The sequence below is a fragment of the Giraffa tippelskirchi genome, chromosome 2, assembly GCF_054371585.1.
Source record: "Giraffa tippelskirchi isolate mGirTip1 chromosome 2, T2T-mGirTip1v1.2.pri, whole genome shotgun sequence".
NCBI classification, from domain to species: Eukaryota; Metazoa; Chordata; class Mammalia; order Artiodactyla; family Giraffidae; genus Giraffa; species Giraffa tippelskirchi.
The window spans coordinates 66,838,045-66,850,742 of record NC_137276.1 but is presented as its reverse complement, the minus strand read 5'-3'; the positions used below and the strand labels follow the sequence as shown (position 1 = coordinate 66,850,742).

At 49.3% G+C, this 12,698-nt stretch overlaps 1 protein-coding gene across 3 annotated transcripts in view; it reads left to right on the top strand.

The window, feature by feature from the left end:
• TSPAN15 (tetraspanin 15) overlaps positions 1-12,698 on the top strand; it is a 57,767-nt gene that overhangs the window by 33,954 nt on the left and 11,115 nt on the right. Inside the window, exons 2-3 of one of the 3 annotated variants that reach the window (XM_081568360.1) lie at positions 1,153-1,338; positions 2,815-2,889. The exons of 1 other annotated variant lie outside the window; for it this stretch is intronic. In XM_081568360.1, coding sequence (XP_081424486.1) covers positions 1,153-1,338; positions 2,815-2,889 — 261 coding nt within the window. The remainder of the gene's footprint in view (positions 1-1,152; positions 1,339-2,814; positions 2,890-12,698) is intronic. One more of the 3 variants, XM_081568368.1, reaches the window with a different exon arrangement.

The window sequence follows — 12,698 nt, the reverse complement described above, 5'->3', positions numbered from 1 at the left end:
CAGTTAGAACACTGTTGTGAATCCTAGAGTGGTGGGGCAATGCAGCCCCAGACAGGTCTAAGGGTTCAGGGTGGCATCCACCGATAGGGCTCCCTGAAGATTTAGTATGAGACTTTTCTGGCTGAGAGCAGGAAGGGGTCCTCCAAGAACCTTTTTTGCCTCATTTTTCCTGATGGGAAGTTATAGTGGTCACCTTTCCACTGTTAGGAAAATTGATGAGGAGGAATTTGACTTTAAAATCTCTTCAAAATCTGTCCTGCTCCAACTTTCAGTCTTCCTGATGATCATTCTGAAGAAAAATCCCGCGTGTATGGTGCTGAGTGCATTGCCCGTCCCCCTGAGCAGGTCTGAAATTTCGCTTGGTGTTCTGCCTGTGTAATACACACCCCAGGGCCCCATGCTTTCAGGTTCAGAGTGTTTCCACTGTCCTTATCTCACTAAAGCCTTGCAAAAACCCTTGGGTGAAAAGGGCAGAAATGAGAGTCTTCATACCCATTTTTCAGATGAGAACACAGACTCGTGTGGTCCAATGCTTGTCCAAAGCCCAGGGTTAGCAAGTAGCAGAGCTGGGACTGCGGCCCAGGTTCTCTGATCCTCTAGCCAGTGGCATTTCTCCTGACTCACCAGTACTTCCCACCAAAGCAGCATTTCCAAATAGGGTCTGTATTAATTTACTAGGGCTGCCATAACAGAGTACCATAGACTGGGCGGCTTAAGCAACAGAGATTTATTGTCTCTCAGTTCTGGAGGCTGGATGTCCAAGGTGAAGGTGTGGGCAGAGTTGGTTTTCTCTGAGGCCTCTCTCTTTGGCTTTGCCAGGGGCTGTCTTCTCTCTGTGTGTCCGTATCCTAATCTCCTCTTAGAAGGACAACATTCATAGTGGATTCAACCCTAGTTGTAAGACGTCGTTTTAACTTCATTACCTCTTTGAAGCCTCGGTTTCCAAGTACAGTCCCATTCTGCAGTTCTGGAGGTTAGGACTTCAGCTTGTGAATTGGGGGAACACAGTTCAGCCCATAACAGGTTGCCTCACATCCGGTGACCTGGGGGGAACCCCTCCAATGGCAGGCACCAGAACCCTCCCTTGAATCTTTCGTAGGAGAATCAAGCGACGGCGGTCCTTCTCTCTCACTCCTTGTTTTCTTGTTGCAGCTGATCGGGGGCCTGGTCCTGTCTGTGGGGATCTATGCAGAGGTCGAGAGGCAGAAATACAAAACCCTGGAAAGTGCCTTTCTGGCCCCGGCCATCATCCTCATCCTCCTGGGGGTCATCATGTTCATCGTGTCCTTCATTGGCGTCCTGGCTTCCCTCCGCGACAACCTGTGTCTCCTCCAAGCGGTGAGTCAGCCCCAGGCACCTATCAGCTGGTGGGAATGGGGGCGAGGTGTTATCCTTCGAGTCCCCGGGAGAGCTGGGAGACCACCCCTGGGCCCTCGGGCAGCCAGCCCAGTTAATCAGTCCTTGCCTCAAGCCAGCTCTACTGGAGGGTTTCGTGGGTCAGCCGGTCCATACTGGCCCAAGAGGGCTCAGCCTCCTCCACTTCTGCTTAGAAAGGCTGATTCAAAGACTGTTCTTCTTAAACCCCATGCTGGTCTGGACTGTCCGCTGGAAGTGAGAGAAGGTACGCTCAGATGAGAGCAAGTAAAACCAGGAAAAGTTACATGACCTGCTCAGGGGGACGGTCATTGCACTCAGCACCATACATGTGGGATTTATCTTCAGAATGATCATCAGGAAGACTGAAAGTTGCAGCAGGAGGGATTTTGAAGAGATTTTTAATTCAAATTCCTCCTCATCAATTTTCCTAACAGTGGAAAGGTGACCACTGTAACTCCCCATCAGGAAAAATGAGGCAAAAATTTACATGAGTCATTAGCTCATGTAACCAACAAGCCCACCCTAGGTCTAGTGGTTTAGCTGACTCCTTTGGGCTCTCTCTCTTGCCACCTCCCAGCTGGTTGCCAGGTGCTGTCCTTAGGCTGTCTTTGCGATGGTCACTAGCAGCCTTAGGCCAACAGTCCTTATAGCTCAGGGTCCTGGGGAGTCTTTCCTGGTAACTCTGGCCAAGATCCTAGGACTTTGATGGGACTGCTTGGCCAAGTGCCTGCCTGGGGTCAGGGGTAGGGTCAGCCTCCCTGCTTCCCTTACTGTGGGGTGAGGGATGGCTTCTCAACACAGAGGGTGCTGGATAGAAGATCTATTTACTCTGCACCCACATGTGTGTTTGACCTCATTGTTCCCCTCACCCGGGAAGCCCCTAAAAGCCCCTATGAATGTGGTCTCAGTGATGCTCCCTGAAGCTGGAAGTTGTTGACATTAGTTTGGACAATGCTTGTTTTTGTGCTAAAGGACAGTGTATCCACTCAGCCTGAGACATCCCCTCTTCTGCCCTTGGGGTCTGGGAAGTCACTTTGCAGGAGCTTTGCTGGCAGAGCTGAAAATGCTGCCCTAACCTGCCTGTCAAGACAGGCCTGTCCCCTCTGGGTTAGCCAGAGGAGGACCAGCGCTGCTCAAGGTGTGGGGTTGGGGGAGGGGATTGTGTTTTTTCACCCAGACCCCACTGAGGAGTCCTGGGACAAACCTCGATAACAGTCTGGCTGGGACAGCTGAGTCACTCTTCCTGATCACAGACTCCAACGACGGGCTTTCCCGGGAATGTCTGTCCACATCCTGTGTCTTCACAGGAGGAAGGGGCAAAAGGCCCATGAGCCCTTAATAGCTCTGACAAAGATGATTTTTCTTACTGTGCTTGACGTTGGAGCAGATGGCACTTCCCCTTCCACTCTTGGTGACTCACTGAACTTTGTTTTTCAGTTCATGTACATCCTTGGGATTTGCCTCATAATTGAGCTCATTGGTGGTGTGGTGGCCTTGATCTTCCGGAACCAGGTGGGCCTCTGGCACATTTATCAGTCATGTGTATGCTGGGTACCCACTGTGTGTGTGCCCTGGGTTGCAAATTGGGAGTGCAGCGGAGAGTGGGGCGGATAATCCCTCATGTGTCTATTGGGCCGGGGAGACAGGCACTGAACAGGTAGACCAGAAAACAAGAGAACAAAACAGGCTGATGGCAGAGTGCCTGGGGTGGAGGTGGGAAGGACGCTGATGAAAAGGAGCCAACCTGCTGAGGCTCAGGGGGAACAGAGGTCCAGGCAGAGGGAACCACTGAGGCAGAAGGGAGCTTGGTGGGTTTGTGCACAGTGTGGAGGCTGCTTGGCTGAAGGTGAGTGATGGGAAGTGGGTAGAAGGTGAAGCTGGAAGGACTGGCCAGGGCAGATCACGTAAGGCCTTGGAATTTTTTAAAAGGCAGTGGGAGCCTGTGGAGAGTTTTATGCTGGGAAGTGATGTGATCTGATTCACATTTTACTTGCTGCTGAATGGAGAGTGGACAGTAGGGAAACTAGCTGTGGGTGAGCCTTAACCACAGGCATGTCTTACCCATGGAATCCAAGGGTCTTCTTCCTGTTTCATGAGTACCAGGAGAGGGGAGGGGAGATTCCCATCATATTGATGGAGTCATTGAGGCACAGAGAGGTTAAGAAGCTCACCTAAGAGTACATAGCAAGAGGGAGGCAGCTCAGGGATGCTTTCCAATTTCTTTTCATTTCTTTTTTCCTCTTCTGCCCCAACTTCACTGAGGAATAATTGACAAATAAAATTATGTTTAAACTCTAAAATGTGATGATTTGATGTATGCATACATTGTGAAAGGATTACCATAATTAAGTTAATAATACATCCATCACCTTGAATAGTTAACTTTGGGATCTCAATATTTAAGATCTATTCTCTAGGCAAATTTCAAATATATAATACTGTATTATTAACTATAGTCACCATACTGTTTATTAGATCCTCAGAACTTATTCATCTTGTAACTGAAAATTTATACCATTGACCAACATCTTCCTGTTTCCCCTACCTCCTGTCCCCTAACAACCACTTTTCTACTCTCTGGTTCTATGAGTTTGACTCTTTTTTAGATTTCAAATATAAGTGGCCCCATATAGGAAGTGTTTGTCTTTCTCTCTCTGACCTATTTCTCTTAGCATAATACCCTCAAGATTCACCCATGTTGTTCTAAGTGGCAGGTTTTCCTTATTTTTTATGGCTGAATAATATTCCATTATTTATATACATTCTATATACACAAACAATGGAATATCTGTCTCTATCTCACATCTTGATCCATTCATCTGGCAACAGACACTTAGGTTGTTTCCATGTCTTGGCAATTGTGAGTAATGTTGTGATGAACGTGAGAGTTCTTTTCATGGCAGATACTCTTTGAGATAGTAGTTTCATTTCCTTTGGCTATATACCTATGAGTGGGATTGTACCACATATGGTAGTTCTATTTTTAATTTTTTGAGAAAGCACCATACAGTTTTCCATAGTGATTGTACCAATTTTACACTCTCAGCAACAGTGTACAAAGGTTCCCTTTTCGTCTCACCCACGTTTATCTCCTGTTTTTTGATAACAGACATTCTAACAGGAATGAGATTATATCTCCTTGTGGTTTTAGTTTGCTTTTCCCTGATGTTTAGAGATGTTGAACATTTTTTCATATACCTGTTGGTCATTTGTATGTCTTCTTTGAAAAACTATCTATTCAGGTCCTCTGCCCATTTTTTAATCAGATTAGAGCTGATGCTTGAACCACATGGGTTTGAACAGTGTATATCCACTTATACACAGATATTTTTCAATAAATATATAGTACCTGTATTTCATTTTACAGATCTTTAAGTCAACTAAGTGTGAGAAAAGTTTATGTTCAATTAGAGATCACAATATGTGGAATCAAAAGGACTAGGGTTTGAGTCCTGTTTTGATTTAAACTGTTTTAGCTTCCTGCCCTTCAGTGAGTTATTTATCAGTTCCTTTGTTTAGAGGCAGAAATAGCAGTGTGCAGATTCTCAACTGTATTGGGGGTTGGCACCCCTAATCCCTGCGTTGTTCAAAGGTCAACCCTATTTTTTTTGCTCTTTTGCAACTGTAGGGGTTCCATATATATTTTGGGGATTAACCCCTTATCAGATATATCATTTACAATTATTTTCTCCCATTTCATAGTTTACCTTTTTACTTTTAACATAGTTTACTTTTTAGCAGAAAAGCTTTAGTTTGACATAGTCCCACTTATTTTTTTTTCTTTTTGCTATAGGCAACATTGCCTGTATATTTGATGTCAGATCCAAGAAATCATTGCCAAGACCAATGTCAAGGAGTTTTTTCCTATATTTCCTTTAGGAGTTAGTTCTACTACTTGAGGTCTTACATTTAAGTCTTTAACTCATTTTGAGTTGATTTTTGTCTATGGTATAAGATAAGGATCCAATTTCATTCTTTAGCATGTGGATGTCCAGTTTTCTCAACACTATTTATTAAAGAGAGTTGGCGTCTTTGTTGGGAATTAGTTGACCATATATGTTGGGTTTATTTCCAGACTCCCTTTTCTGTTCCGTTGATCTATGTGTCTATTTTTATGTCAAAACCATACTGTTTTGGTAACCATAACTTTGAAATATTGAAATCATGAAGTGTGATACCTTCAGCTTTGCTCTTCTTGTTCAAGATTGCTTTGGCTATTGGGGTTTGTTGTGATTCCATATGAATTTGAGCATTTTTTTCTATATCTCTGAAAGATGCCATCTGAATTTTGACAGGGGGATTGCGCTGAATCTATAGATTGCTTTGACGCATTGGTTGCCTTCCCAATTCAGTTTTGCTACTTGTTCCTCCCTTTTCCTCTTTTCTGCTTTTCAGACCATCTGCTCTGGGCTGGCAGATCCAGGGTACTGGTTCATTTTTCAACAGTCTTGAGGAGAGAGAGATGTTTATTCCATTTGCCCATGGGGATGCCTTTCTGTGTAGCCAGCAGGGCTCCTGGCTGCCCACAGCTTTCCAGAGTTATGAGTTAGTGCTTTACTAACTAGAGCCCAAGTCCAGGCCACAGTCAGCAGCATCAGTGGTTTGATAAACAATCTCCTAAGTGAATAGCAGTTCTCGTTTACAGGGTGCTTTCACAAAGATTGATGACTTATTTTCCATTGGCTGTAGCTCAACAGGGGCTGTGACACCACTCCTTTCCAGGGAGGAGCTAAGTAAAGGTGAAATCTCCAGGGACCCTTAGTCCTCACAGCTGAGGATGCCATGGGCTTGAGGTCAGGGCTGAGAGCTTACATTATCCCCAAACACTGAGGGCACCAGGGGGTGAAGTGTGTTCCTTCCCCTTGGGTACTGTGTCCCCTCATGGGACCATGTCAGTCCAGGAAGGACCCTCATCATCAGGGCTCTTAGCTCTTTGGAGGCTTATGATAGGCTGTGCTCTCATATGACAGTGATGTGTAATTCAAAAACTTAAAAATGAGATACAAAACTGTAAGTGTAGGGACTTGCCTGGCAGTCCAATGGTTAAGACTCTGTGCTCCCAATGCAGGGGACATGGGTTCAATCCCTGGTTGGAGAACTAAGAACCCACATACTGCACAGCGTGGCCTAAAAAAAAGACAAAGAGCGAAAGAAAAAGCCCTGTAAGTGCGGTAAGATCACCACAATGAAAAAAAAATAGGCTTGAAAAATCTGGAAGGAAATGGAAATATTAACATATTAACTCATATTTTCCCTGAGGAATGGGACTAGGGTGATTTTTATTTCCTCCTTTATATTTTTTCCCTGGCTCCCAAATTTTCTTTTTCATTTTTTATAATCAAGGAGAAAAATACCATATAAAGAAAAATAATGTCCCTGCCAACTGTAATGCCATGTGATTTCATAAAACAAGAAATGGGCCAATGGCGAGGATAGGGAAAGAGGAGCCTGGCCATTGATGGTGGGGAAAGAGGTGAGGTACAGTCAAGGTCGGGTTCCAGGTGAGTTCCCAATTCTAGTTTTTCTTCCCCAAGAGGAGAAGACAGATTTCTCTGAGTCACAGTGTAACAAGTTCAGTCTCTAGCCCCGCAGGCTACCTCTTAACTCTAAGAATCCACTTGTGGTAACAGATGAGGACAAATCATCAGGCTGATGACTTCACACAGGGCTCTCAGGAAGGTACAACCACGGTCACCTCCAGGCAGCGAAAGATAAACAACTCCCGGGTGTGAGGCAGAAATGCTCTATCAGTTGCTGACCCTGGGCACAGTTTCTGCTGCTAGGCATGACCCAGGAGTTGGATCGAAGCAGCTTCTCTGCTTATGCAGGGTGGAGTGGCCGTGTGATAGGGAACCTGGTGCAGAGCTGGTGGCCCCAAGGATCCGGGCCTTAAAAGCAGGAGAAATGCAGCACCCTGAACCCAGCAGTGGGTGGAGAACCTGGATGGCTTCCACAGGTGTCTGGGTCTCACTGCTCTTTATTTTTTTAAATTAATTTATGTTTTGGCCATGTCTTGTGGCATGTAATGGGCTTCCCTGGTGGCTCAGTTCGTAAAGAATCTGCCTTCAATATAGGAGACCCAGGTTCGATCCCTGGGTTGAGAAGATCCCCTGGAGAAAGGAATGAGTACCCACTCTAGTATTCTTTCCAGGATAATTCCATAGATGGCAGAGCCTGGCAGGCTATAGTCCATGGGGTCACAAAGAGTTGGACACAACTGAGCGACTAACGCATTCACTTTGGGCTTCTCTGTGGCTCAGACAGTAAAGAATCTACCTGCAGTGCAGGAGACCTGGGTTTGATCCCTGGGTTGGGAAGATCCCCTAGAGGAGGAAATCCAGTATTCTTGCCTGGATCTTACTTCCCTGACTAGGGATCGAACCCGCATCAGGGAAGCATGGAGTCTTCAGCACTGGACAGCCAGGGAAGTCCACAGATCTCACTGTTCTTGACCTGACATCACCCCAGCTTGTTCTAAGCCTCCCTGAAGGAATATTGGGGGTGTTGGAGGTGGGCAGCTCCTGCCCATGTGTTCCCAGCAAGGCAGAACTGAGCAGGGACACCCAGAAGACACTGGGCTGTGGCTGGTATGTCTGTACCCATCCCTGTCCTCCTTCCCTCTACCTCTTGGACAGGTGAGGGAGTGACTTCTTTCCTGGCCTTGACTGGATGGTGCCATGGTCACACCCAACATCAGCCAAGGAACAATGGGCAGCACCCAACCTGTTTATCTTGGCACTGTCACCAGCTGGCTCTCGGCGTGACCGTAAGGTCTGGGCAGGGAGAAATGAGACAGCATGGCCTGCTTGTCTGAGAACCTGAGCGTATGTATCCTTCCCACCTGGAGCAGGTAGAGAAAGTTCTACACTGATGTGGACGGACTCCCACAGCTGGTGCATCCCGCTGTGGACAGCCGTTTGGAAGTGACAGCTGGCCTCCAAACACCTGGGAAACCAAAGCATAACCCTCCCCCACCATGGGGATTAATCCTGCGACTTCCAGCCAGGTGTGATAGTCTTCCCTGGTGGCTCATCTGCTCGTAGTGTCTCATGGTGAAGCATCTGCTTGCCATGCAGAAGACCTGGGTTTGATCCCTGAGTCGGGAAGATCTCCTAGAAAAGGAAATGGCAACCCACTCCAGTATTCTTGCCTGGAAAATCCCATGGACAGAGGAGTTCATGGGGTTGCAAAGAGTCGGACACAACTGAGGGGCTAACACACAGTCCAGCCAGGTCTGAGGAAGGGACTGGGAGATATTCCTGAGAACCTTGCAGTGTTCACACCTCTTTCTTTCTCACTCTTTGGGTTCCTCTCAACTCTTGGTTGTCTGATGGGGCCCATCTCAGGGCCAGAGCAGAGGCTTCAGGGGAGTCAACGAGGATGAGTCTTTACCTTCTGGGGGACACTGAAGGGACCCCAGAGATGCTGGCTCAGCCCAGGCGCTCAGGAAGGAAGGAAGTCTGAGTCTGAGCACCCACCTCTGCACTGTGAGAGCTGAGCTGGTGATGGTTCTGGCTGAGCTGCCGGCTACTGGGCCTCCCTAGAGTGGGCCCCAGAAGCTGACATGAATCGATGGAGGCCGGCTGGCAGCCTGCAGGAAACTAGGGCGGCTCCGTCCCCAGAGGCCTGGTGGGAGGCTCCAGCTGCTGACTCTTCCACTCCTCCTTTTCTGCTCCTCAGCCTCCCATCCTGGGGAGCTGCCACCCATACCCCCCACCCCCTCCAATGCCTTATTTATTTGTTTTTCAGGCTTATAAAAGGCTTTATTGATGCATAATTCACATGCCGTACAATTCAGTTTTCCCAGGTGGCACTAGTGGTAAAGAATGCACCTGCCAATGCGGGAGACGCAAGAGATGAGGGTTCGATCCCTGGGTTGGAAAGATCCCCTGGAGGAGGAAATGGCAATCCACTCCAGTATTCTTCCCTGGAGAATCCCATGGACAGAGGAGTCTGGTGAGCTACAGTCCATGGTGTCGCCAAGAGTCGGACACGACTGAGCGACTGAGCACGCACACCATACAGTTCACTCATTTGAAGTGTTCATTCATACAAGTACAACCATGACCACTGTTGATTTTAGAACATTTTCGTGACCTTGAGAAGAAATCCGCCATCCTCGAGCTATCCTCCTTGTTCATCGAAAAACTGTCCAAGTGCCTCCACTGAGGGGAGTGATGCAGAGGCTTCAGGTATCTTTAAAACTAGATTGAAAGACAGACCTAGAAAGGGCAGTGCTCTGTGGCTCGAGTCTGGTAGCTTGAACAATGTGCTGTGAAAATCCCATGGTTTTGATGATTGCTTACTCTTTGTTTTATTTAGCCCGGGGCCACATGCCTCTGAGGCCACGCCAGCCATTCATGAAAGGTGGTTTTCAGGTTCTCATTGGAGCTGCCCCACTGCGTGACCTGGTTTAGAGCCGGGTGGGGGTGGCCCTGGGTGCGTTGGCCTCTGAGGCAGCAGAGGAAGCCAGAATTCGCTTTTCCCCACCGAGCTCCAACAGGACATGACCTCTGAGTGGCTCCCCCAGTCCCTCGGAACATTGTGGAACATAGCAGCACACTTTATGGTTGATTATAGTTAATTAATGAACCATACAACCTCCACCTCTGCAGGAACCACCCAAACATTCTACACATCTCCCTGGTTGTGGACGCGTGCACACACAAACACAAACACACACACACATACATACACAGAGACACGGTGCCAAGGGCAGCACACACGTGTAAGAGCCAGCACAAGCCGGAGAGCTGCCTGGTGGGAACGGGGGCAGCTGCCGCCCGTGGAGCCTGGGACCATCTGTTCTTCCTGTCCGTCCAGAGAGGCCTCCAGTGGGGCCTCCCTCCCCCGCAGGGTCTAGCTCAGCTAACCAGATGGAAGGCCTGATTTGCACAAAGAAGGCCTCTTTCGGAGTCTGCGCCTTTGGAAAATACCCAGAGACTGAGACGGTTTGGGGAGAGAGGTCAGGGCTGCTCACCAAAGAGCGGGGGAGAGCTTTTCCCGGTGGGGCTGCCGGGTATCTGCTCTGCTGCTTGTCTTCCTCCCTGCCCTGGGCCTCCTACCCTCATCTCACCCTGGCTCCTAACCGCATGTGACCCCGTGGGAGGGCTGAGGGGTGATCCAGCAGAGGGACTGTGAGGTGGCCAGTGGGCTGGGATAGGAGGGCCAGGACGGCCTGCAGTGCCTTGAGACTGAAGGGAGAAGCCACCTCACCCGCCACGAGTGTGGCCCTTGATATATCCCTGACCTTGGACATCACCCCTGCCAAGAGCCCCTTACAGCATGCCATGTAATCCTGTGAGCTCATTCCCTGGGGGACAGACTGATCCAGCATGGTGTCCTGTTTTTTAGACACCCCCAACTATGCCCCAGCTGGCTGGCCTCTCCCTTCATCATCACCCCAGGGAAAAGGCACCCAAGACTGGAAAGGCTGCAGGACCTGGAGGCCTCTGGGTAGAGTGGACCTGAGAACAGGCGGGTCCCTGCTCTGCCCAGGTCGGGTGGCCAGCAAACAGCTCTTCCACTGAGCCCCTGCCCCAGGGTCGAGAGCCAGACCTGGGCAGGGCGGATGGCTGGTGATGGCAGAGCCTGTTATGGGGGAGAGGGCTGGCCTGGTGCCTCCCAAGGCTGGCGTGATCCTCCTCAACTCCCAGGTCTGCTCCTGAGCGGTGATTATCATCAACAGAGGGTTTTCCTTCTGACCACGGAGACTGGTTTCCTTGAGCCAGTCTGCTTTGTCACCTTGGCTTTGAGCAGTGTGTGAATGTCAGGAAGGAGGTGGCTATCACATCCTAGTTTCTCTCCTCCTGATACTGGAGATAGTTTGGGGAGATGGCCCTGAACTCAACCTTGGGTTCTTGGCTTCTTAAAATATATCAGGCTGTGATTTTGACACTTGATTCCAGCATCTCTCTGCCAGTGATCACTGAGGTGACCTTAGACAAGTCACATTACCTCTTTGGGCTGCAGGGAGTTTCGGAGGGGTCCCAGATCAGGAGTGGCTCTTGGACAAGACTTAGGGTCTTGATTTTTTGGGAGATTAGCTATTTTCCACTGATGACATGATGGGTATGAAGTGGTACTACCTCCTGGAACAAGAGAAAAATCTATCATAATAATACCAGGACCTGCTATGTGCCTGGCATCATGCCAAGCACTTTCGTTGCTCTAGTTTGAGTCTCAGATTCCTCTGCAGAGAAGGCAATGGCACCCCACTCCAGTACTCTTGCCTGGAAAATCCCATGGACAGAGGAGCCCGGTAGGCTACAGTCCATGGGGTCACGAAGAGTCAGACACGACTGAGCGACTTCACTTTCACTTTTCTCTTTCACGCATTGGAGAAGGAAATGGCAACCCACTCCAGTGTTCTTGCCTGGAGAATCCCAAGGACGGCGGAGCCTGGTGGGCTGCTGTCTATGGGGTCGCACAGAGTCGGACATGACTGAAGTGACTTAGCAGCAGCAGCAGCAAATTCCTCTGAGGCAGAGGATCCCCACTCCCACCCTGTAGGGGAGGAAAAGTGTCAGTCACTCAGTCAGGTCCAACTAGTTGGAACCCTATGGACTATAGCCTGCCAGGCTCCTCTGTCCATGGAATTCTCCAGGCAAGAATACTGGAGTGAGTTTCCATTCCCTTCTCCAGGGGATATTCCTGATCCAGGGTTCAAACCCAGGTTTCCTGGATTGCAGGCATATCCTTTACCGTCTGAGCCATTGGAGGCCCAGAAGTTAAATGATGTTCCTGAGGCCAGTGTGGGTGCAAAGACTGTTCTTGACCATGAGGCTTGACAGCCCCTTGCAGCTTAGTCTTTGATCTTTAGAGCTGGAAGGTGTCTTAAAGACAGGCCTGCATGACTGATTCACAAGTGGGGAGCTGACAGTGGAGGAGTAGGGTGGGGCCTGCAGTCCTAGAGTGGGGCCTGGAACTCAGGACTCTCTTGTCCCCACGAACCCTGAGGGCACCTCCCCCGGGAATCGTCTGGCTCCAGAGCTGAGAATGTGCCCTTTGTACCAGCACAATCTCTGATGATCCACCGGCCTCCCTGCTCTGAAAGCCCCGATTGTCACTGTGAGTGTGGAGCTGGGCTGCCCACACTCCCACCCCGTCCCTTCCCGCTGTGGGGCCTTTTGTGCTCCTGGATCTCAGCACAACAGCCGGGCTGTTGATCCCAAAGGCCCAGCGTGACTGGGAGAGGGTGGCCTGCCAGCACCCTTCCCGGTGGGGATTGTCCCAGTCCGAGAGGGAGGTGGGCCCTGTCATCTGGGCCAGAGCACTGCAGCGACAGAGAGAGGCCCGGAGGGAAGTCAGGACACCTGGTT